This window comes from Anabas testudineus, chromosome 18 (genome assembly GCF_900324465.2).
Source record: "Anabas testudineus chromosome 18, fAnaTes1.2, whole genome shotgun sequence".
Taxonomy (NCBI): Eukaryota; Metazoa; Chordata; class Actinopteri; order Anabantiformes; family Anabantidae; genus Anabas; species Anabas testudineus.
This window is the reverse complement of record NC_046627.1, coordinates 20,011,328-20,033,253: the sequence shown is the minus strand read 5'-3', so window position 1 is coordinate 20,033,253 and position 21,926 is coordinate 20,011,328. Positions and strand designations below refer to the sequence as shown.

The 21,926-nt window shown below is 39.5% G+C and overlaps 2 protein-coding genes and 1 long non-coding RNA gene across 3 annotated transcripts; 2 read left to right on the top strand and 1 right to left on the bottom strand.

Moving 5' to 3' along the window:
• Positions 1-7,398: 7,398 nt before the first annotated feature.
• On the bottom strand, positions 7,399-8,794 carry LOC113157280 (growth-regulated alpha protein-like). Its single transcript, XM_026352651.1, has 4 exons — positions 8,599-8,794; positions 8,396-8,504; positions 8,218-8,292; positions 7,399-7,937 (listed from the first exon to the last, which is right to left on the bottom strand). Exons 1-4 carry the CDS (start codon positions 8,672-8,674, stop codon positions 7,886-7,888), a joined length of 312 nt encoding a protein of 103 aa, XP_026208436.1. The 5' UTR covers positions 8,675-8,794; the 3' UTR covers positions 7,399-7,885.
• Positions 8,795-11,821: 3,027 nt separating this feature from the next.
• On the top strand, positions 11,822-15,694 carry LOC113157274. Its single transcript, XM_026352641.1, has 3 exons — positions 11,822-12,744; positions 12,821-13,310; positions 14,965-15,694. Exons 1-3 carry the CDS (start codon positions 11,869-11,871, stop codon positions 14,973-14,975), a joined length of 1,377 nt encoding a protein of 458 aa, XP_026208426.1. The 5' UTR covers positions 11,822-11,868; the 3' UTR covers positions 14,976-15,694.
• A 2,955-nt stretch (positions 15,695-18,649) lies between these two features.
• LOC113157282 lies at positions 18,650-21,450 on the top strand. The gene is made up of 3 exons (XR_003298441.1): positions 18,650-18,769; positions 18,862-18,923; positions 20,630-21,450. It is a non-coding gene; the product is annotated as an uncharacterized LOC113157282 (long non-coding RNA).
• The last annotated feature ends 476 nt before the right edge of the window (positions 21,451-21,926 follow it).

The following is a 21,926-nucleotide window of genomic DNA, read 5'->3' as shown; positions in this document are numbered from 1 at the left end:
GGTACATTTTAGAGTATTACAAACTTCATGCTACAGTATCTGCTTTCGAAGGGTCATACAATCAAACACCTTAACATGATTTTCATTCCAGATCACACTTCACAAACACATTTAAACACCTTATGCACATGAATTGTCATCACTTTTTCATTACAGGTGGTCGCCTCAGCTTAAATGTAGTGGCACATTTATCTGCCCTTTGTTTAATACATCCTTAGCAACACAAAGCCAGAAAGTGAAACTTGTGTTTAAAAAAATGTGTATAAAAAACATCCAGTCAGAATAAATTCTGAAATGAAAACACGAAGAAGTAGAAATAAAACCAAGAATAAGTTAAAGTCACACAAAGACCAACACCGACATTTCTTCAATAAAGTAATACTGCATGGCTCATGACTGCAGGGGAAGAGTCACAGTTTAAACTGTGATGTGTTTTAATTGGGAACTTGGGATTTCTTGGGTGCATTTCCCTGGTGGTGCAGCTGCTTCTCAAGAACAAACTGGATCAGCTTCTTCACCCAGGTGGACTTTGGGTTCAGACAGACCTTCTCCTTGTTCATCAGCTCAGCTCTAAAAAACAAAGAAGACCATAGGTATGTTAGAGGCAGACATTATTTAACCTTGCTGGGATTTTAGATTTGACCTAGAGTGGATGTTTTTTTTCTTTTTTGGCATAAATGGTGCAGTAGATATATTCTTTATCATGATTTGTTTGTGTTAACCTGAGCAAGTGGGAGCATGTAACAGCCTTAGGGGACCAGAGGTGCAATTACACTCGGCACACACAAGTTCTGACACAGAACGTTACATTAAACCACCAGAACATATTTGAGGTGAGAAAGAAAAATACCAAACACGTGAGTGCAAGCATCGAATTATATTGATTTCCACACTAAGATCATTATGGCATTTGAAAAAATATTTGACAGTAAACAGAAGTGGTAGGAGACAGGGGAGCATGATAGGCAATAAAGGTCAAAAGCTGTAACCAAACAGGAAAGTCTGCACCAGACAGAAACAACATTGTAAAAACTACCTGGTGGTTTCAATGTTGTGGCTGACTGGTGTAAACTACGTTGTATAGTATATCTTACCCATGTAACAGGTGTTCTGCATTATACTATACAGCAAAGACTATGTCTCTTCTGTGGCTGCAAGATCCAGCCACTGGTATTGAGTAACATAAGTTTCTATGTTCATAAAGCTTTTGAAACATTTGAAATGGGAGCACCAAAGGAGATCGACGTTTACATTAAAAAGGGTTAGAAGTGCAAATATGTGAACAGGAGTACAAGGAAGTGCAGCATAGTGAAGAGGGATAACAGATAACTTACGATGAGCTGTACGACAGGTTAGACACGAATGAAGCAAAGAAGGACTTGTACAGGCTAGCCAGACAGAGAAATAGAGATGGGAGAAAGTTTAGAAGTGCAAATGTGTGAACTTTCTTTTCACAAATACAAACATCTAAATTGATGGAAAAAAGCAACACCTAATCTTTCATTTTTTATTATATACAATCCACTTTCATGCAAACTGCATTTCCAACAAACTTAGGACTTTGTCTAAAATACAATAAAAAATCTGTGATTTGTTAAATATCTCTTTTGTTTATATGACAAAAAAAAGTGTTTTCACTGAAAAACTTCATTGTTCTGTGCAAAGCTGCCTGAGGACGTACAGGTCACACACATACAACTGTGGTTTCTGGATTCAGGCTTTACACACTGAGAATTCTTCAGTTTGACTGAATCATGCATTGAGGAAGAAAATAGTGCATTTTAAGTTCAACTTTAAGATAATTAACTGACCCTTTTGAACTGGGAGGAGGAGCTTCTACATTACATAGAGGCAAGTGGCAGATTCATCCACTTGCACAGCGACTCAAACACACAATGAGCAACTTGGAGTTCAGGGTGTTGCTCAAGCACACATCAACATGTGACCAGGAGAAACCAGGAACTGAAACACTGACCCTGACCCTTTAACAAGATGCAGATGTCTTCTGTTTTGTCTAAAGTGTTGTTCGCTCTGTTCTGTGATCTGATTTTTCATCTAAGTGGAATTAATAACACTAACATTAACAATAAGCTACATTTGAGGTCATGAAGGGTTTACATATTTTTTCCACCAGCACTATAAAGTGTTCTCAAAACAAACAAAAAAACCCAAAACTAATTGTGTTATTATTTTAGGTTCATTAAATATATTAATACTCTTGACTTAGATGGAGATCACATTAGCACTTTCTACTTGTTTTTTCAGCTTTTCTCTGAATTACAGGATACATAAATAAATTTAGACTGTAGAAACATGCTCAGTGTAATTTCTAATGAATTGAGACTCAATACTCAGTGACTCTAGTTAAGATCCAGAAGTAATTGGTCACTGTGTACAGTAAAAATACATAATTATAACTATACCTATGTATACAGTTTACACAGATGGCTTTAAAAACTTGTCATTAACATGCACTTATGTTAGCATGCAACAATTATTGAACCTTGACAATAACAAAACCAACAAGAAGCAAGTTTGAAGTCTCTGCAGTTTGAGTTTCATTCCATAGAGAAAAATAAAAAACAAACAACATAACTTAGACAGTGATGTGCGGTATTTTAATTTATTGGTAATAACTGGGTGACAACATGCAAAAACACATATTTCATAATATTTCAGTGAAGATAGAAAGTTATTAAAGTTCAGTGTCTTCAACCTGCTTTAAATTTGTCACATGTTTATATACATACAGTTTCCTGTGCTGTTACGAAACAACAGGGGTTCACCCTCTGATTTCCTAATTCAAAATTATAAATGTCACGTTGAAGTCAAAATGCTGCTTCAGGATTAAAGATTATAATGTGGCAGCCCCATATATACGTACAGATGTTTAAAAAACTATTTCCTCAGTCAAGTATGTCAACATCAGGAAGGACCAGCATCAGTAACTGTTACAGTTCCTCCCTCTGCCCCTGTCTGCGGCTTTGGTTTTGTTTTGTTCTGGTCTCACCCTCCTGTCTCACACCACATATGGACTTCCTCCACTTTCCGCCCTCCACTCACTTCTGGACTAATTGACTCATTCAGTTCATCTGTTACTCCCTCCATTTTAAAAGCACCCCTCAGTCCTCAGTTCCGTGCTGGTTTGTCACATTGACTTTCACACATCACTCACATCTGCTTCATTCATGCTCATTGACACTCACTCATCGCTGGTTAGTTCGTTTGTTTGCTCATGTTCATTTTCGATGTTCATTGTCGTGTCTTTCATGCCCCGTATCATCCACCTCACTGGTCGGTTCGTTTGTTCGTTTGTTGTTTGGTCTGCCTTTTGCAGTGTGTTTGAGTTGATACTTTGTACTGTTGGTTTGTCCATCTGTTTATGTTCTCCTGCCTTGTGCAGTGATTTTTGTTTGTTCCTTTGTACGTTTAGTTTATCAGTTGGTTTTTGTCCGCGTTAGTGTGTAGGTTTTTAGTTGCTACTTTATGTCAGATTATACTTTGTTGGTATTTGTCCACCGTGTGTTCGGGTCTCTTTTAGTTGATACTTTGTTGGTGTTTGTTAGTTCCTTGTGTCCCCTGCCCTTTTTGTTAATAAATATCTATTATTGTTCTTACTCGTTCGTCCCGTTAGTCTGTTCGTAACAGTAACAGCAGGAAACGTCTTTAACTACTTTAATTTCCTAGAATCAGATCGCTCACAATTTCACAGGAAAAATGGATTTTCAGAAAACACAACATACCTGTCTACTTTAAACACACTTAGACAGAAACTTGTACATTCCAAAGACCAGACTGCAAAACACAAGATGAGCAATATAGTGTATGCGGTCCAATGCAGTGAAGAATGTTCTGAACTGTACATTGGAGAAACCAAACAGCTGCTACACAGGAGGATGGCACAGCACAGGAGGAGTAACACCTCAGGTCCTGAATCAGCTGTGTACCTTCATCTTAAGGATAAAGGACACTCATTTAAGGACTGTGACGTTCAAATATTGGATAAAGAGGACAAGTGGTTTGAGAGAGGGGTGAGGGAAGCCTTACATGTGCAAATCAACACCCACTCTCTCAACAGAGGTGGAGGACTTAGACACAACCTGTCTTCTATTTATCATGTTACCCTTTCATCTATCCCCAAAAAGGCCAGAACCAGTTCACACCTGCACCAGGTTGGACACACTTAACGACCCATATAAGTGTTAAGAGGGGGTGTATGACCATTACATCCTTCACATCCTCCCCGTCCTTTGTTTAACGAGCCTATTCAGGCCAAGGGGTGGAGTGAAACCAGTCCTGGAGCATAAATTTGTGGCCTCTAACCAACTATCTTTAGACTGAAGAAGCTACTTGGATGAGTAGTGAAACGTTTCAACTAACTAAAGGAAGTTGAGTGACCATGACTCAACTTCCAGATAACTTCGCCTGGACGACTTCGGATCTTCACCGACTTTACGCCTGGTGTTCTTTCCCAGTCTTTCAAGCTGCTCATAAAAAGGATTTTAGTTCAGCTTTTCATTATTTACTGTTTGACATCTGGCCTTTCATTTCATTTCAGTTTTAATTTACAATCGCAACATGTGATAAATTAAACTCCTTTAACCAAATAAAATGATATAAAATGAAGGCACATGGTTCATTAAAAACATATATTTCATATTATGTCATATTTTTGATAGGATCATTGTTTGATATAAATCTGAAAATAAACTGACATCTCTTGTGGAAATTTTGGATTTACATAAAAACTAAAATGCACATCACAACACACACTGAAATCTGCTGTTACAGTTAATCATTACACGGTTAAACCGATTAATTAGCACTGAACATATTAGTTGAATGTCGTTTATTGTTCTATGCAACAATATTCATGAAGTGCTTCAGCTTTTGAGACAAAGGTAAAATATTAACAAATAGGCAGATGGAACGAACCCACGCTGAAACTGAAATCATCTTTTTGACGACAGTGTTGTCTTGAGACTTGAGAAATATTTCTTTCTTATGATTGAAGGCATGTGTGTGTTGTATAATCTATAATGGTAGTTACAAACGCTTATGGTCTGACATGAAGCTACTATTTCCTGGAGGCCCTGTTCAAAAGGTAAAAATATAATTGGTTGACAGCAAACACTTTACACTTACTTTGATTCACGTAATTTAACACTAATAATGCACTTACAAACCTTTTTGACCATAGAAAAAGCTCCACTACTTGGACAAAAAAAATTTGTAACTTAAAAACTGCTTATTGGACACGTTTCTCTTCTCCTCAGCTGCCTCTACTCGAGTAGCTAATTCCTCTTTCTTTCATGCATGCTGACAGTAACAAAGGTCTGAAGCGTATACAAAGTTCCAGAAATTAGCACACCTATCTATCTGTATGCGGTTGTTTTGTGATAGTTTTACATGTGAAGAATCCTCCCCTGCAGTATTTTCTTTACTTGGGCCCGTCTGTCTGATACATGAGCCTCCTTTGTGTTCACTCACATTCAGATTAACACAGAAAATTAGACGATGATAATAATAATAAAATATCAAACCCACATTTCCACACTTTTAATTGAGCTGATTCCTCAGCCTTTCCTTGGAACAACTACAGTCACTAATAATAAATGTTAATACTTGGCCTCTGCGCACCACCACATTGAATTTGAAATGAAACACTCTGGAATCCGACTTTATCTATCGAGGACCGTGTTCATCATGCTGTCACACATTTGAGACACACGGCTGAAAACATTAACTTGTGGTAGAAATTCCATTATTTAATAAATGCCTAACATTTACTTGATAATAGCTCTTGACAAAGGATAAACAAATAAGCAGACAGATCAAAACCACACTGAAACATAAAAATCATCTTTTTGACAACAGTGTTGTCTTGAGACTTGAGAAATATTTCTCTCTTATGATTGAAGGCATGTGTTTGGGTTTGTCAGAGGTTTGGGTCATAAATGTGAGACCAAAGTGGGTTTTATCTGCCAGGAATCAAGACCACAAGGCTGCAAGAACTGAAACTGTATAAAATGTACCGCAGTGTGACTCATTTTTAAAAACAAAACAATCCTGAGGGGACTAATAATGGGAGCATAAATCTAAGTTACCATAATATCATATTAATTTTCACATTTCACCGTCATAATAGTGTTGTTGAGCGGATATGATAAAGGGATGAACAATAAAAGGTTACAACTGGAGTACCACCAAGCACTAAAATATATGATTTGACATAGTAATTCAATATAAATGTAAATCATATGTGACTTTTTGTTGTCCTGTTAACTTACTGAACACAGAAAATATTGAGGACTTTAAAAACTTCTACTTGTACTTTTCCAGTTTTGGATCATATCTAGCTCTTGCTCCTATGTCACTGCATCCACTTCTTGTTAAGTGGTTTTGCTAATGACAATACTGAAATCCCCAAATGCTGTAAACAAAAAAAAGGTATACAAATATGATAAAAAAGTTTATCATATTTGTATAACAGCTTAATTTCTTTGTACCCAAATGCAGCACACCAGTCGAAACAGAGCTATTAAAAGGTTCAATGTTGTCTTTACAGGGTGGACAACAAAAAGTACAGTTTGCAACCCAGGTGGTAGGTTGGTCTCAATGTAATCTTGGTGTCTGTCAGAAAAATGATCAAAACACAAGCAAGACAGAGTCTGATGCAAGTCTCACGTGAGTAGGTTTTACTTGTGAAAGGAGCCAAACCAGAACAACTGGGTTGTACGAGCTCGACTGACTTCATTTGGCAAAAACACATATTTCTTAGACAGGCTTGGATTGTTTCTCATCATCCCTGGTGTTGGGTCTCAGCTCATTATTCTGTGGAGCATGAAGATACTCCCTACAAACCTGTCTTCACATTCTACAACGAACACTTCAACAGATACTTTCCTTTAATATATAGTGAAACATACAGCATTCATCTGTCAGTGAGGAGCAAAAACTGCTTAGTATCACATTGTTCTGTCAGAGTAAAGACAAATCAGAGCTAGTTAGAGTATTAACGTTAGTGGGGTTTTTCCAGTATCAGGTAACAGGTGAGCTGCAGCCAGCTTTAGCTGGATTACACAGAATGCACAGATAAGCAGTCCATACATTAGCATTATGTGGTTTTCCCAGCAACGTTAATAAAAGCAGAGTCACGCCACAGAGCAGATTGAGTAAGTATGTGAGTGGGCAGAGTTGGACAGAGATTGCAACATCACACAAGCTGCTGGCATAATTAACCTGGATTTAATATTTATACTCAGGATGTGGTTCAATATTACACAGTGGAAATGCAAAAACATCCACTCAGGACGAAACCATTCACTGGCTGCTCTGAACTGAAAGCTGTTGATTTAAAATAAATCTCAAACGCATCAATTTCTTTAAAACATCACATTTATTGTTTGGTTTATTAATAGTTTTACATACTATAATTGCTTGAGTTAAAAAAATAATCTTTACACATTGCATATTGCACATATTGCAGTTTGCAAGTGGTTTATTAAAAGTTTTACATGCTATAATTGCTTTAGTTAAAACATCATCTACACACAAACCACACATCACCTGGTTAAACTGCACACATAGATTAAAACATCAGTGAATCCTTCAAATTATTAAAACTGTCATCAGAGTTTGTACAACACAGACCAAACTACTCCTCAGTGCTGCAGTTCTCACTTTCTCCTATCAGAGTATGAAACAACAGACACTTCCACATCTTGCCGTTACTTTTGTCAGTGGGCAAAGTTGCAATTTCAGCTTTAAAATCTTCTACTACACCAACCATTCCCTTTTGGAGACTTGTGTTTCTCTGTCTTCTTACAAATTGAGTACTAATTGCACCAGTGATGTACAATACAGTGTGTTTGCAATGACTGCACTACTGTGTGCTGATGTTGTGCCTTGAGTGTGTGTTCTTCGTCTTCTTGTGCCTGTGAAGACAACACATCATATTTAACCACTGGTTTCAATGTTTCAATCATCTAAAACAGCAGATAATTTGTGACTAGTCCCTGCTTTTTATTCATTTATATTTATTCATTTTTTAACACTATTGTTAGATTCATCATTCTAGTAAATCTATTTATGTACCTGTGCGAGAGCTCATAATTAAAACAACCATTGGACACTTTGTTTGCTGTATTTGTCAAGTTGTTTGTCATCTAACTACATAACCATAAATTCATGCTGTGTTAAACATGCACCACGTACCATACTTTCAGGAGTTTTATGGTGAATAGTCCTTTGGGATCAAGACATGCTGAGGTGTAATTTTTCAGCTGGACACTGTAAGAGAAAGAGAAAAGCTCTTAGCAACTCATACACATAAAAAAACAACCAAAAACATTTAGTTATATTTTTTAATACATTTGTCACTGCAGGTACTTACATGACTTCTTTTCTGCTGCAATATGAACTTGGTTTATTCACCTTGATGTTTACAATTTGAGATGGATCCACCATTTCGCCTTTTTTTACACACCGGCACTGAAGAATACCTGAAAAAGAGAAGGTACATTGTAAATAAAAGCAGTAACAGATTGACCTTTCATGGCCAAACAAAACAACAACAACCAAAAAACAAAAACGTACTCCTGTTTGCAGAAAGAGCAGAAAAGCAAATAACCATGCAGGCCAGGAAGACGATGCGAGGGAGTGCAGTCTTCATTTTTGTCTTAGCTGTGTATTTTAAAGTTGGAGCAAAGTTATTTGTTTTGCAGTAATTTTCCCTGCTCTGATCTGAGGAATCTCTGCTGCAAGTATTCTTCTCTGCTCTCTGAGTGAGGAAGACTGTGAAGTCGATGTTTCTTGCACCTCCTTTTTATACACTCACGTTAAGGTAAACACAGGCCAAGAACGATTTCTTGAAAGGTAGATGAAAAAAAAAAAAAAATTTCTCCTCTGCATTTCCTCAGAATTCATTTGATCTATCAGCTTTCACTTCCTTTTAAAGACTTCCTGTATGTCAAGGAATGTGCTCACCCTGTTAGGACACATCATCGCCCTCAGGAGAATAAGTTAATGGTGGAATGGGTTCATTTATGATTTGAAGTAATTACTGTAAGTAAATGAGAAAAGATGATTTGTTCTCTACCCTTCATAAAAAAATATACACATATATACTGTTGGTTTCTACACAAAGCTCTTCCTCCTGCTATTTTACTGATGGTCTAAAATATTTGTTCTGCATCACAATTTACTGTACTCGACCACGCCGTTTTAAGAAAGCACAGGAAGATTTTTACCTCTCAGAAGTCTTACTGTGAACAACTTTCTCTCTTTGTTCTTTGGAAATCAAGAACATGTACTGGGATCACTGTTTGTTGGATCACAAACAGTGATCTTGTGCCACAGGTGAGACATCCTCTAGTGCTCCTGAGGGGTCTGAATAGAAAATCCAACAACAATCCCAAGTGTCCTTTCACTGTCTGTCTGAAAATACTTCATAAAAAGGTGCTTTCAAATAAAAATGATGGCTCAGCACATATCACGTACCATGAAATATTAGATTAGAAACAATGTACTTACAAAATACAGTATGAATACATTTCAAGTTCCCAGGTTATTAATCCTTTATTTCTCAGACTTTGCAGATTATTCTTCAGTACCTTTAAATATGTATAAGTACATACTGTACAGGTACTGCAACACTACAAAAAGGTTACTTGCGTTGAAAGTTGCAGCCTGTAAATTAAAGTGTAACTGACATTTCTCGTTTTTCTCCCCTCTAGCTGGTGGCTGCTCTCAAATTGTGATTTGTAATTTACAGTTTTTTGTTTTCTACAATGGCACTTTCATAAAAAAAAAAAAATGTTGACAATTTTTCATTAAGAAACTGTGAAACATTGCAAACTATTTCAGTCTGTATTGGGTAAAAGGTACTAATTACCTTGTGGTGTCAACGTGTTGACACCATCACCTCATAAATTATTGATATGTCACATTACAGCTTAAGTCAAACTTATTGGCACATATAGTGCAAAGTAAGGCGTTTAGCAGTAGGTTTTGCAATATGTTCTGCAGCACAAAAAATTTAATATTTAATTAAATGACTGGGGAATTGTGAAATGATGTGAAGGGAGTAGAAGAGAAGTTGAGATGTTCGTCAGGTTTCAGTATGTCTGTGTGTGTAAGGATACATGCAGTTGCTCATGGCAGGTCAGGAACCTTTTGCTTGACCTACTTAAAGCCAGTTTACAAGCAACTGAGCTTTCAATAGGTTATGATGTAAATGGAACAGCAAAAATTTAAATTCCTATGGAAATAAATGTCAAATCAACATCATGGTAAATGTGAATAAAACTAAACAAAAATGCACGACCATGCCAGACAGCAAGAGGGAGAGAGATCGATGGAGGTAAAGGAGAAATCACCTAATCTAATCTAGTATCGTTTGGTTTAGTAGTGTAGTAACATTAATGAATTTGGGGGACATGGCAAAAACCATGTGACTAAAATAATAAGTAAATAATGTATAGTATATATACCTAAAATATATCCTGTAATAAATTATCAAGCAACATGCAACAATTAGTTTGCTTGTTGTTTTACAGTAAAGTTAAAGGAACAATGTTTAAAATATTTACACTGCATTAAATGATAAAATTACCACTAAAGGTCAGAAACATCAGCTGAGTTGATAAATTAGCTTCTCGGACAGCCTTACGGCCTGTACAATCTCTTTCGTGAGATTTTCGTTACTGCAAAAACAATCAAAAATACAAAAATCCAAATGTTCATCAATGTGTTTCCCAATTACACATTTCTATAAAGTTATTTATAGTTATAGTAATTTGAGTTAAATGCTTTGTTACATGATTCACTTATCTTGGTAAGAATACAGTGAAGAAATGTTAGAAGAGTAGAATGCCTTTATTATTTAAAGCAAAATGAGACAATCCCATTCAACATTTGCAAAGTCTATATGCTGCTTTTAGGCCATTGATTACAGGTCAAATGAATGTCAAAACAGGGGATGTAAAGTCTGAAAATGTGAACATACATAATGCCCTCCAAAGGCCACTTTCTTTATTTTTGCTGTGACTGAAAACATTTGAGTTTGACATCAAAACATGACGAGAAGATCAACATTTCAGCTTTCACATCTGAATCTGATACAAAACATGGCCTCACTGTTCCAATACTTTTGAAGGTGGTGTACATGTTAATACAGTCCAATTGCCTATAGGACTGTATTATTGTGCAAATAACTACATACAGTAAAATTGCTTTACTGCAACTTTCACCAGCAGTTCTTAGTCTTGGGTGGCCATCTAGTGGTTTGGTGATGTGCTTCTTTGTTCTATGAAACTTTAGAGTTTTCTGTGTTGCGGTCAACTGCAATTTCTAGGTTACAGTCCAGTCAGCAGCATTTCACATATTTCCACAAATTTCCTGTCTACTACTATCTGCTCTTAGATAGAGAACAGATAAATGAAAAAGGGAAACTAAAACTGAGAAAAAACAAAACAAAAACATGTTCACTTAATAAAATTCATCCTCGTATTATCACTACACTTAAACGTATTCATTACTCTTGTCTCTACCACATATTTTATTATTTACAATCACAATTACATGACACTTTTTATACCATGAGACCAATTTAAGGAAATGCCCCCAGAGTAGCTGAACTGTTTGTGTGTCATTGTGGTTGTGGTGTGTGTGCACAGAAGCAAGTGGAAAAACAAACACGCCTACATTACTTGAAAGTGAAATTAAATGAAAGGAAATCACCTTGCACTGAGGTGCAGGTTGATGTAAACTAGGAGTTTAAAAGGTTGCTTTTAGGGTTTGAGACAAAATGGATGAAGAGTGAACCTCCCTACAGAATTAATCACCTTCATAAAAACCAGTGGTGTCATGTCCAAGTACCAGGATCGTTTCCAGCAGAGTCTAAGAAATCCTGTTTCCCTGGAGGTGGGATCAGACCTGGTTCTGTCCAGTCTGTCGTCTGGTGCCCTGGATGAAGCTGAAGCAGCAGTAAAAAGAGACCTGAGCGTGGACACAGTGCAGCTCCAGGGTGCTGCAGCTGTGCCTCCAGATCTAGACAGAGTTAAAGAAATCCTCAACAAAGCGAAGAACGAGGCAAACTGTGGAGAGTTCAGAGTGGACTTCAGCTTCATCTCAGCAGTGAGTGGAACGGCACTGACTAAGGTACGACTTGTTGGGTACGGTGAAAATGTGAACAAGCTGAAAGAGATACTACATGACTACCAGATGAACCATGTTGGGACACAAGAAGTGCTGAACCTACCACATTCAGAGCTGGTTGATTGTTTTGATAAATTCTCAGACCTGACTGGAATAAAGCAAACGGAGGTGACATTAAAAGCTTCACATTTCCCCTATCCTTGTGTGCTTGTGTCTGGTCCTCGTTGTCTAGTCCAGGAAGTTCAGGCAAGTTTAAATGCAAAGCTAGCCAATCTGACATCAGATACACTGGTTCTAGATGGACCAGGGGCTCAGTGGTACTTTGAGGGAAAAGGTCAAAGAGACAAGGAGCTGGTACAAAGCTCCTGTCAGGTCCTCATCAAGGAACAGCAACAAAAGCAGAGTATGGCAACCACCTCAGATTTGTCCACAATGTTACAGTACATCAGCATGTCCCACTTTAGGACACCTAGCAGATCCACCACTAGAAGCCAACGCAACAATACCAGCAGCACGGCATCCACAACTCTCTCAGTCAACAAAACAAACCTGGTCATAAAGGTCGGCAGTTTGGTGGATGAGCAGGTGAGACGAGTTCTGAGAGATGATTTAAACTGAGCACTAATGTAGCACCAGGTAATGTTGTTTCACATTTCCACAGGTGAATGTGTTGGTGGCCCCCATGGTCAACAGAAAGCTCACATCCACTAAAATCGGTAAATGCCTGTTGCAAAGAGCAGAGAACACGATGCAAAGACATTTTGACTTGATGGCAGGGAACAGGACCCACTGTGCAGGAGATGTTATGCAAGTTGATGCACCTCCATCTGTCGGTTGCTCTAAGATCCTCTTCATTGAGTGCCTGCCATGGGATGGAAACAAGGGGAAGAGCGTACAGGAGGGCTATGGTTCATTGGCCTTTCCAGTCATTGGACCTGGAATAATTTTTCAAATACCCGCTTATCAAGTGCTGATGGACAAGATTCACCAGTTTGGATTGTCTGCTTCCTCTGGGTCTTTCTCCACCATTCTACCAACTCTACCAAATCATCTAGTAAACAACATCCGCATCGTCCTGATCAAGATCAATATTTTCTTGGCTTTTAAAAAGAACGCACTGCAGATGTTTCCCTATGCTGTTATCAACACAGGTAATGAGAAGTCAGCCCTTAATAAATCAATGTCTTTCTGTCATCTTGGTTGTTTACCACAAACTGGTTTTCAGGAGCATATTCACTGATTATGTCACAAGCTGGAGGAAGAACTCCTCATCAATCATAAATTCCTCACTCAGCTGTGGGTATGTCCCAAGTGTTTTAAATTAGCAGTTATTAAACCGCTAATCAAGAAACCTGATCTCGACCCTTGTCAGCTGTCCAATTACAGGCCGATATCAAACCTCCCCTTTATCTCTAAGATTCTCGAAAATATAGTAGCTGGGCAGCTATCCTCGTATCTTCATAGAAAACGTACACAAACTATCAGTCAGGATTTAGGCCTCATCACAGCACAGAGACGGCACTTGTTAAAGTAGTAAATGACCTCCTATTGGCCACTGATCAGGGTAGCGTCACTATGCTTGTGCTTCCTCTGGGCAACATTATCCGTAAACATGGTATTAACTTTCATTGTTATGCTGACGACACACAGTTATATGTTTCATCAAAACCAGATGAGATCAAACAGCTTAATAGAGTTGAGCAATGTGTAAAGGATATACGAGGCTGGATGCTAATTAACTTCCTTCTGCTAAATCCTGATAAGACAGAAGTACTAGTTATAGGATCATCTGCATTACATCTAGTGCAACAGTCAAAGACCTTGGTGTGATTCTAGATTCCAGTCTTTTATTTGAAGCTCATGTAGATAATATCACCAGGACAGCTTTCTTTCACCTCAGAAATATTGCCAAGATAAGGAATATTTTGTCACTAAATGATGCAGAAAAATTAGTCCATGCTTTCATCACCTCTAGGTTGGACTACTGTAATGCCTTACTGTTCAACCAGGTGCATAAACAAGCTTCAGTTAGTTCAGAATGCAGCAGCGAGAGTCCTCACTAGAACCAGAAGATACGATCACATCACCCCTATCTTATCTACACTTCATTGGCTCCCCTTGAAATTTCGCATTGATTTTAAAATACTACCTTTGACATTTAAAGCATTAAATGGTCTTGCGCCACAGTATCTAAGGGAATTGCTAGTGTCTTATGATCCACCACGCCTGCTTCGATCAGAGGATGCTGGCTACCTGTCAGTGCCTCGTATCCTAAAAACTACAGCTGGGGGCAGAGCTTTTTCTTACAAAGCCCCAAAGTTATGGAATAGCCTTCCAAATAGCGTTCGGGACTCAGACACAGTCTCCGTGTTTGAGTCTAGGCTGAAAACCTACCTATTTAGTCAAGCATTTGAGTAAATACATTTGGGAAGGACTCATGGATGTAGAGCATTATGGTGAACTGGTATGTTTAGATGCTGTCTTCCCAACTCTCACTGATCACTCAGGTTTGTTGATGGTGAAGTGTTTGGTTGCTCTACATCCCAGTGCGCCCTCCTCATGTCTGTTTCCTTCTGAACCCACCCTTTTAGTTAGGCTGTCATAATTAGTCCTGCCGGAGTCCCTGCTGCACTACACTAAATATACATTCACCTCAAACTTTATCTGTGAATACAACTAACTGCAATCTCTCCTCTTCTCTCTCTTTCCCTCTCCCTCTCTCTTTCCCTCTCCCTTTTCCCTCTTCCTGTCTCTCTGTCTTCTTACACATTCACTATTCATGTACTGTTCTTTGGTTGTGTAAAGCTGCTTTGTGACAATGTCAATTGTAAAAAGCGCTCTACAAATAAAATTGAATTGAATTGAACTCCAGGACCAGAGATAAGACAGGACAGGACTAAATAGGCAATATTTATTTATAGCAAAGAGCAACCGTAAGTCAATGAATTCAAGAGTCACTAGAAGGGACGAGACGACGTTGGATGAGTATGGTGGTCTGGGTGGAAACCGGAAGTAACGTCACGACCAAGATGGCTGACCAACCGAGAGCACATGGACAAAATGGATGATAATGGATAAGGTTCAGGAGTGTAACAAAAGTATCACACAAGCACCATGAGAATACAGTCCAATCCAATGTAATGCAATGTCTAAACCCAGTGTGGGAAAACAGGATGGGCGTTATGAACACATACAGTCCAAACAATAATCCACAAGGCTAAACTCAGAGGTCGAGGGTAATCCCGGTCATAAACAGTTAGGCAGTTCCGAGAAAGGTCAGGCAGGCAAAATCCACAACTGAAACACAATCCATGTCAAAACACAAAGAGGGCCAAACAGTCAGAGCAGGGAAGAGGACAAAGAGGGAGAAAACAGAACAGAGGGAAAACTCACAGTACCAGAGGGGTAAACGGGAAGCAGGGTCAGGTCAGGCTGATCCAATGAGGGGGCATCCAAAGGAGACAGGGTAGAAGGGGTGCAGGTCCAAGAAGGGGAATCAGGCAGATACCAGTACAGGTCTGGTACTGTGAGCAGGGGAAATGACGGTGAATAAATAGAACTCACAGCACCAGGGGGTCAGGCAAGAGACGGGGTCCAGGGCAGGCAGAGTCCAAAAAATCCAAAACAAGTCAAGATAGTATCTGGGAGTTGAGAACAGACTGGCAGGGGAGAAAGGTGAGCAGGCTTGTATTTCTAGTGTGGGGGAGACCAGGTGTAGTCAATTAGGTGAGTGCATGTGATCAGACTGGAAAGAGGAAACAGGAAGTTGTCAAAATAAGAGAATGGGGGGAAACCCAAACAGCAACAAGGCTGGAATCATGACAGAACCCCCTCGGCAAGGGCCGGATTCCAGACGGCCCAAAACCAAACCAGGCCGGGCAGGAGGAGTGAGGCCCGGAGGAGGGCCCAAAAGCACCGAGCCGGGCAGGCGGAGGGAGGCACCAGGAGATTCAGCTGAGCAGCGGGAGCCTGGAGAGCCGGCTGAAGAGCGGGTGCCTGGAGAGCCGGCGGAGGAGCGGTGGGCGGATGCTCCGAGGGCAGGAACTGGAGCAGCTGCGCTGGCAGAAACTGAAGCTGGAGCAGCGGTGACTGGTACTGGAGCTGTGGTGACCGGAACGGGAGCAGGAACAGGAGCTGTGACTGTGACCGGAGCCCAAGCTGTGGTAACCGGGACCGGAGCAGGAACAGCAAATCATCCATAAGACTTTCATACCTGATCGGTCGAGGCCCGGGTTAACAACGACCGCCACTGATGCTGTTAACCTAGGCTGCCGGTGGAAATTGGACTACTGTTGGTCGAAGAAAGAGGGGAGGCAGAAGGGTTCGTGGTCAGAAAGAGAAGGGAAAAGGCAGGAGCATAGGTTTGAGAACAGGGACTCTTACGCAGTACGCAGGTGGATTACATCCTATGTAGACGAGGTCATTTGAGAGAGGTTAGTGACTGCAAAGTGGTGGTAGGAGAGAGTGTAGCCAGACAGCACCGCATGGTGGTGTGTAAGATGACTCTGGAGGTCAGGAAGAAGAAGAGAGGGAAGACAGAAAAGAAGACCAAGTGGTGGAAGCTAAAGAATGAAGAAACTTGTGAGGAATTCAGGCAGAGGTTGAGACAGGTTCTTGGTGGTCAGGATGAGCTTCCAGATGACTGGGAAACTACAGCAGAGGTTATCAGGGAAACAGGTAGGAAGGTGCTAGGTGTGTCATCTGGAAAGAGGAAAGAAGGTAAAGACACTTGGTGGTGGAATGAGGAAGTACAGGAATGCATCCAGAGGAAGAGGTTGGCTAGAAGGAAGTGGGATGTAGAAAGGACTGAGGAAAGTAGACAGGAGTACAAGGAAGTGCAGCGTAGAGTGAAGAGGGATAACAGATAGCTTACGATGAGCTGTACGATAGGTTAGACACGAAGGAAGGAAAGAAGGACTTGTACAGGCTAGCCAGACAGAGAGATAGAGATGGGAAGGATGTGCAACAGGTAAGGGTGATTAAGGACAGAGATGGAAAGGTGCTAACAACCCAGGAGAGTGTGCAGAAAAGATGGGAGGAGTATTTTGAGGAGCTGATGAATGAGGAAAATGACAGGGAAAGAAGGGAGGAAAATGTGGATGTTGTGGAGCAGGAAATAGCAGAGATTGGAAAGGATGAGGTGAGGAAGGCTCTGAAAAGGATGAAGAGTGGAAAGGCGGTTGGTCCTGATGACGTACCTGTGGAGGTGTGGAAGTGCTTAGGAGAGACAGCAGTGGAGTTTCTAACCAGTTTGTTCAATAGGATTCTAGAGAGTGAGAAGATGCCTGAGGAATGGAGGAGAAGCGTTCTGGTTCCGATCTGTAAGAACAAGGGCGACACGCAGAACTGCAGCAACTATAGAGGAATAAAGTTGATGAGCCACACAATGAAGCTGTGGGAAAGAGTAGTGGAAGCCAGGCTTAGGAAGAAGGTGGAGATTTGTGAGCATGTTGAGAATGTTGATGGAAAAGTACAGAGATGGTCAGAAGGAGCTGCATTGTGTCTTTGTAGATTTAGAGAAGGCGTATGACAGGGTGCCGAGGGAGGAGCTGTGGTACTGTATGAGGTCGTCGGGAGTGGCAGAGAAGTACGTCAGAGTAGTTCAGGACATGTATGAGAGAAGTATGACGGTGGTGAGATGTGCTGTAGGTCAGACAGAGGAGTTCAAGGTGGAGGTGGGACTACACCAAGGATCAGCTTTGAGTCCCTTCTTGTTTGCTATGCTGATGGACAGGCTTACAGATGAGGTCAGACAGGAATCTCCCTGGACAATGATGTTTGCGGATGACATTGTGATTTCCAGTGAAAGTAGAGAGCAGGTAGAGGAACAGCTGGAGAGGTGGAGGTTTGCTCTGGAAAGAAGAGGCATGAAGGTCAGTCGTAGTAAGACAGAATACATGTGTCTAAACGAGAGGGATCAAGGTAGAAGCGTTAGGTTACAGGGGGCTGAGGTGAAGAAGGTGCAGGAGTTTAAGTACTTGGGGTCAACAGTTCAGTGTGATGGAGAGTGTGGAAAAGAGGTGAAGAGGCGAGTGCAGGCAGGTGGGAGCGGGTGGAGGAAAGTGTCAGGAGTGTTGTGTGACAGAAGAGTGTCAGCAAGACTCAAAGGAAAGGTGTACAAGACAGTGGTGAGACCAGCTCTGCTCTATGGGTTAGAGACGGTAGCAGTGAGAAAGAGACAAGAGGCTGAGAGGGAGGGAGCAGAGATGAAGATGTTGAGGTTCTCCTTAGGAGTGACCAGGTTAGACAGAATTAGGAACGAGTACATCAGAGGGACGGCTCACGTTGCCTGTGTTAGCGACAAAGTCAGAGAGGCCAGACTGAGATGGTTCGGACATGTTCAGAGGAGGGATAGTGAGTATATTGGTAGAAGGATGTTGGAGATGGAGCTGCCAGGCAGGAGGGCAAGAGGACGACCTTAGAGGAGATATATGGATGTCTTAACAGAGGACATGAGGTTGGCTAATGTTAGGGTAGAAGATGTCCATGACAGAGTGAGGTGGAAAAGGATGATTCGCTGTGGCGACCCCCGATGGGAAAAGACGAAAGAGAAGAAGAATTACAGGACAATAAGAAGTTTATAGAGGCTCCCCCTCTCCAAAACTCCCCAGTAATCAAATTTTCTTCAGGCACAGTTTGAATATTTAACCCGAGACCTCAGACTCTGATGCACTTTCATTCATTTTGTTGTGTTAATTTCAGAGGACAGTTGGACTTGTTTCCAGCAGAAGCTCTGATCTACCTCTCACCAGATGCTGAAGAAGGTTTGAACAATTAAATTTATTTAAAATCTGTATTTATGAATGAATTATCCTAAGGCAGGATTGCTGCATCTTAGTAGGATTCAATTTGCCTGATGGTATCTAACGTAATGCATCATTTGATCAGCAGATGGAGATATCTGACCACATTTTTAAAACGACTGCTACTTATTCCCTGAATACTGCTACTATTAGTTATAACTACTCCCAAACCTTCTCAGGTCACAGGTAATTTACCATCAACAGACAGACAGTATAATAACAGAATTAAAATACAGCTCTGGAAAAAAAATAAGACACCTCTGCAAAAAAATCAGTTTCTTAGGGATTTTTTGTTCATGTACTGTCGAAATGAATGCTGACAATGCTTCTCCTAAATTCCAAATAAAACTATTGTTATTTAGAAAATACTGTGCATTTAAAGGAAATGACAACACTTAAAATATCAAATTAGATGCAGTGTTTGCAGAATTTGAATGATTAAAATAAAACTCTATATTAAGACATGAAAAGGCATACTCTCCACACGTTTTTCACATTGCTGTTGGGTAACTGTATATCACTTCTGCAAAAAGTTGGAAGTTTATCAGGTACCAATATCTAAAACTAAAGCAGTGTAATAGAATAATCCTGCGGTAATCCTGCCATGAAGATGATAAAGTTCAGTTTTTGTATATCAGAGAACTTAGGATAATAGAAACACATTTCTTTATGCAGTACAGTACATTCACATTTCCATATTGACTGTTTTACCCTGTTTGATTCTCTTTGATACAATTTATTTTCCTTATTTCTTTCAGTTTTGGAAACAATACACAGCAAAATCGCTAGTGTTAAATTAACTATGACAGTGTTAAATTTAACACTACAAAAGTATACGTGTCCACTCTTTTAAGTGTTAAATTAACCCTTTCAAAAGTGTTAAATGTTTCACTCAGTGTTCTTTCAACACTGTATGGAGTTAAAAATTAACACTGACTAACACTGAGCGAGTGTGGACAAAATTTAACAACAGTGTTACTGTTTGAATTTAACACTAAGTAGTGTTGATTTTCTAACGTCAAAACAAGTGTTGAAAATTATTTGAATGTTATTATTAAACATACACACATGCCAACCTGATACTCCGCGCCATAGTTTTTGACCCAGGAAGTTGTGGAAACATAAGATAAATCAAAAGTTCCATGTAGTGCCTCACTGCCCTCTAAAGTGCTAACCAAAACTTCATTAATAGAGCCAAATTCTAATCTTTTAAAATAAAAATTTTCAAAATGAAAAGCTAATTGTTTCTGGTGTTTCTTGACTAGTATTTTTGTGATGTTTTTAAAATTCTTCACAGATTTTTTGAAGAAGTTGTGCTTTCTTTCAAACCTCATGCACCACATATGTACAAGTGGCCCAATCTTTCTAATGCAGCTTGGGTAATGGATCATTAGGTGATGCTTTGGAATCAAGCTTCGCTCTGGAAAGAGACTTTTAAAGAGATTGTGATTGTTGTGGAAATTTTCCTCTGCTGGTGAAAAATGAAATTGAGACCTCTGCTGGCCGACAAGGTTTTATTTCTTTGCAAAGAAGGTTTAAGAGCGGTCAGAATGAAAAAAGACCCTGAACAAAGGGAAATCAGGGATTTTATACCTGGGGAACACCTCCCCCCAGGTAGGTGCCCCCACCTTTTAATAAACTCTCTTTCTATCTCTGTCTGTTCACAGTCTTTGACATCTTGTTGACCTTCTGTGATACTAGTAGCTGGACAGAAGCCCTGCAGGCATGGTTCCCCCTGGGGAAGGGTTATGTCGTTGCACCAGATGAATCCTCAGAATTTCCTGCAACACAGACTCTCGATTATTGAAGCAGTTTTAATTCATTCTTAACTTGACTTTCTGACCCAATGCCCGGTGAAGCTGCTGTTCAGCTTGTCTCCTTTACACTGAAACAATGTCTTATTGTGGTGCTGGAGATGATTATTACTTTCCATCTGACTTCAGGAGTTTAAATTAACAAACCCACAAATTTGATTGTTTTTTGGAGTCATCTTTTTGTTTTCAGTCATTTTAAATTCTTCTATTATAATCGACCTGTGGTTGGTCACGCCCTGAACAACAAAGTCATTTATCTTTACTGTGGGAAATCACTTGTTTTGTTTTCTATGTGCCTTCCTGTAAAGAATATTTTTGTTTATCTTGTTCTTCAAACAAATATGTGTTGGTTTTAGTATTGATGGATATATATGACAAAAACCCACTTTATTTGACATTTCCCCTATCAGGCAATCTTCTCTCATTGTAGTATTTCACAGCTGAAACTAGGCCAACTTGCCCACGCAGATAATGCGGACGTGAGTCAGATGGAAATCATTAATCATAAAGTCAGACAGATAATGCTGAAATTTCAGGCTAGGTCGACCTGATGGTGATCTCACCTCTATCCTATCCAGCCACTTTTTTTTTATGTTTATAGTTATGGCCAATGAGAGTGAGCTATTTTCCTGAAAAGTATTTGTAAATTTTAATAAATATATGTTTTTAATGTAGGTGTGCTGGTGCTTTCTGGCGTTTTACAGTAAAGAGGCTTACAATCAGTGTTGTTGCACAATCAGACATTTCACACATTAACTAGAATAACTACTCTGCCTTATATCCAACTATTATTGTTATTATAAGGGTTTTGTTTGCTTAGCTGATTTATCCTCAAAGGAATTTTAATGATATAATGATATCATTTTAATGATATAATTTTTCAGTTTCTTAAAGAGAGAGGGAATATTTTTTATGCTTTTATGCTGTGTTAAAGGCAATTTACCTGATCCTTGACCTTGTCATAAGATGAGGTACACCTGTTGGTACTGATGGATCTAAAAATTCACTTATTGCTCCACTCAGATTCAGCAATATTCAGATTTCCAGCTGTAGAACATTCACTTTATGAACATTTCTTCTAATACACTATGCCAAGTTTCGATTTTCACTTAAGTCATCATTATCATGTATTGTTATCATACATAAATAG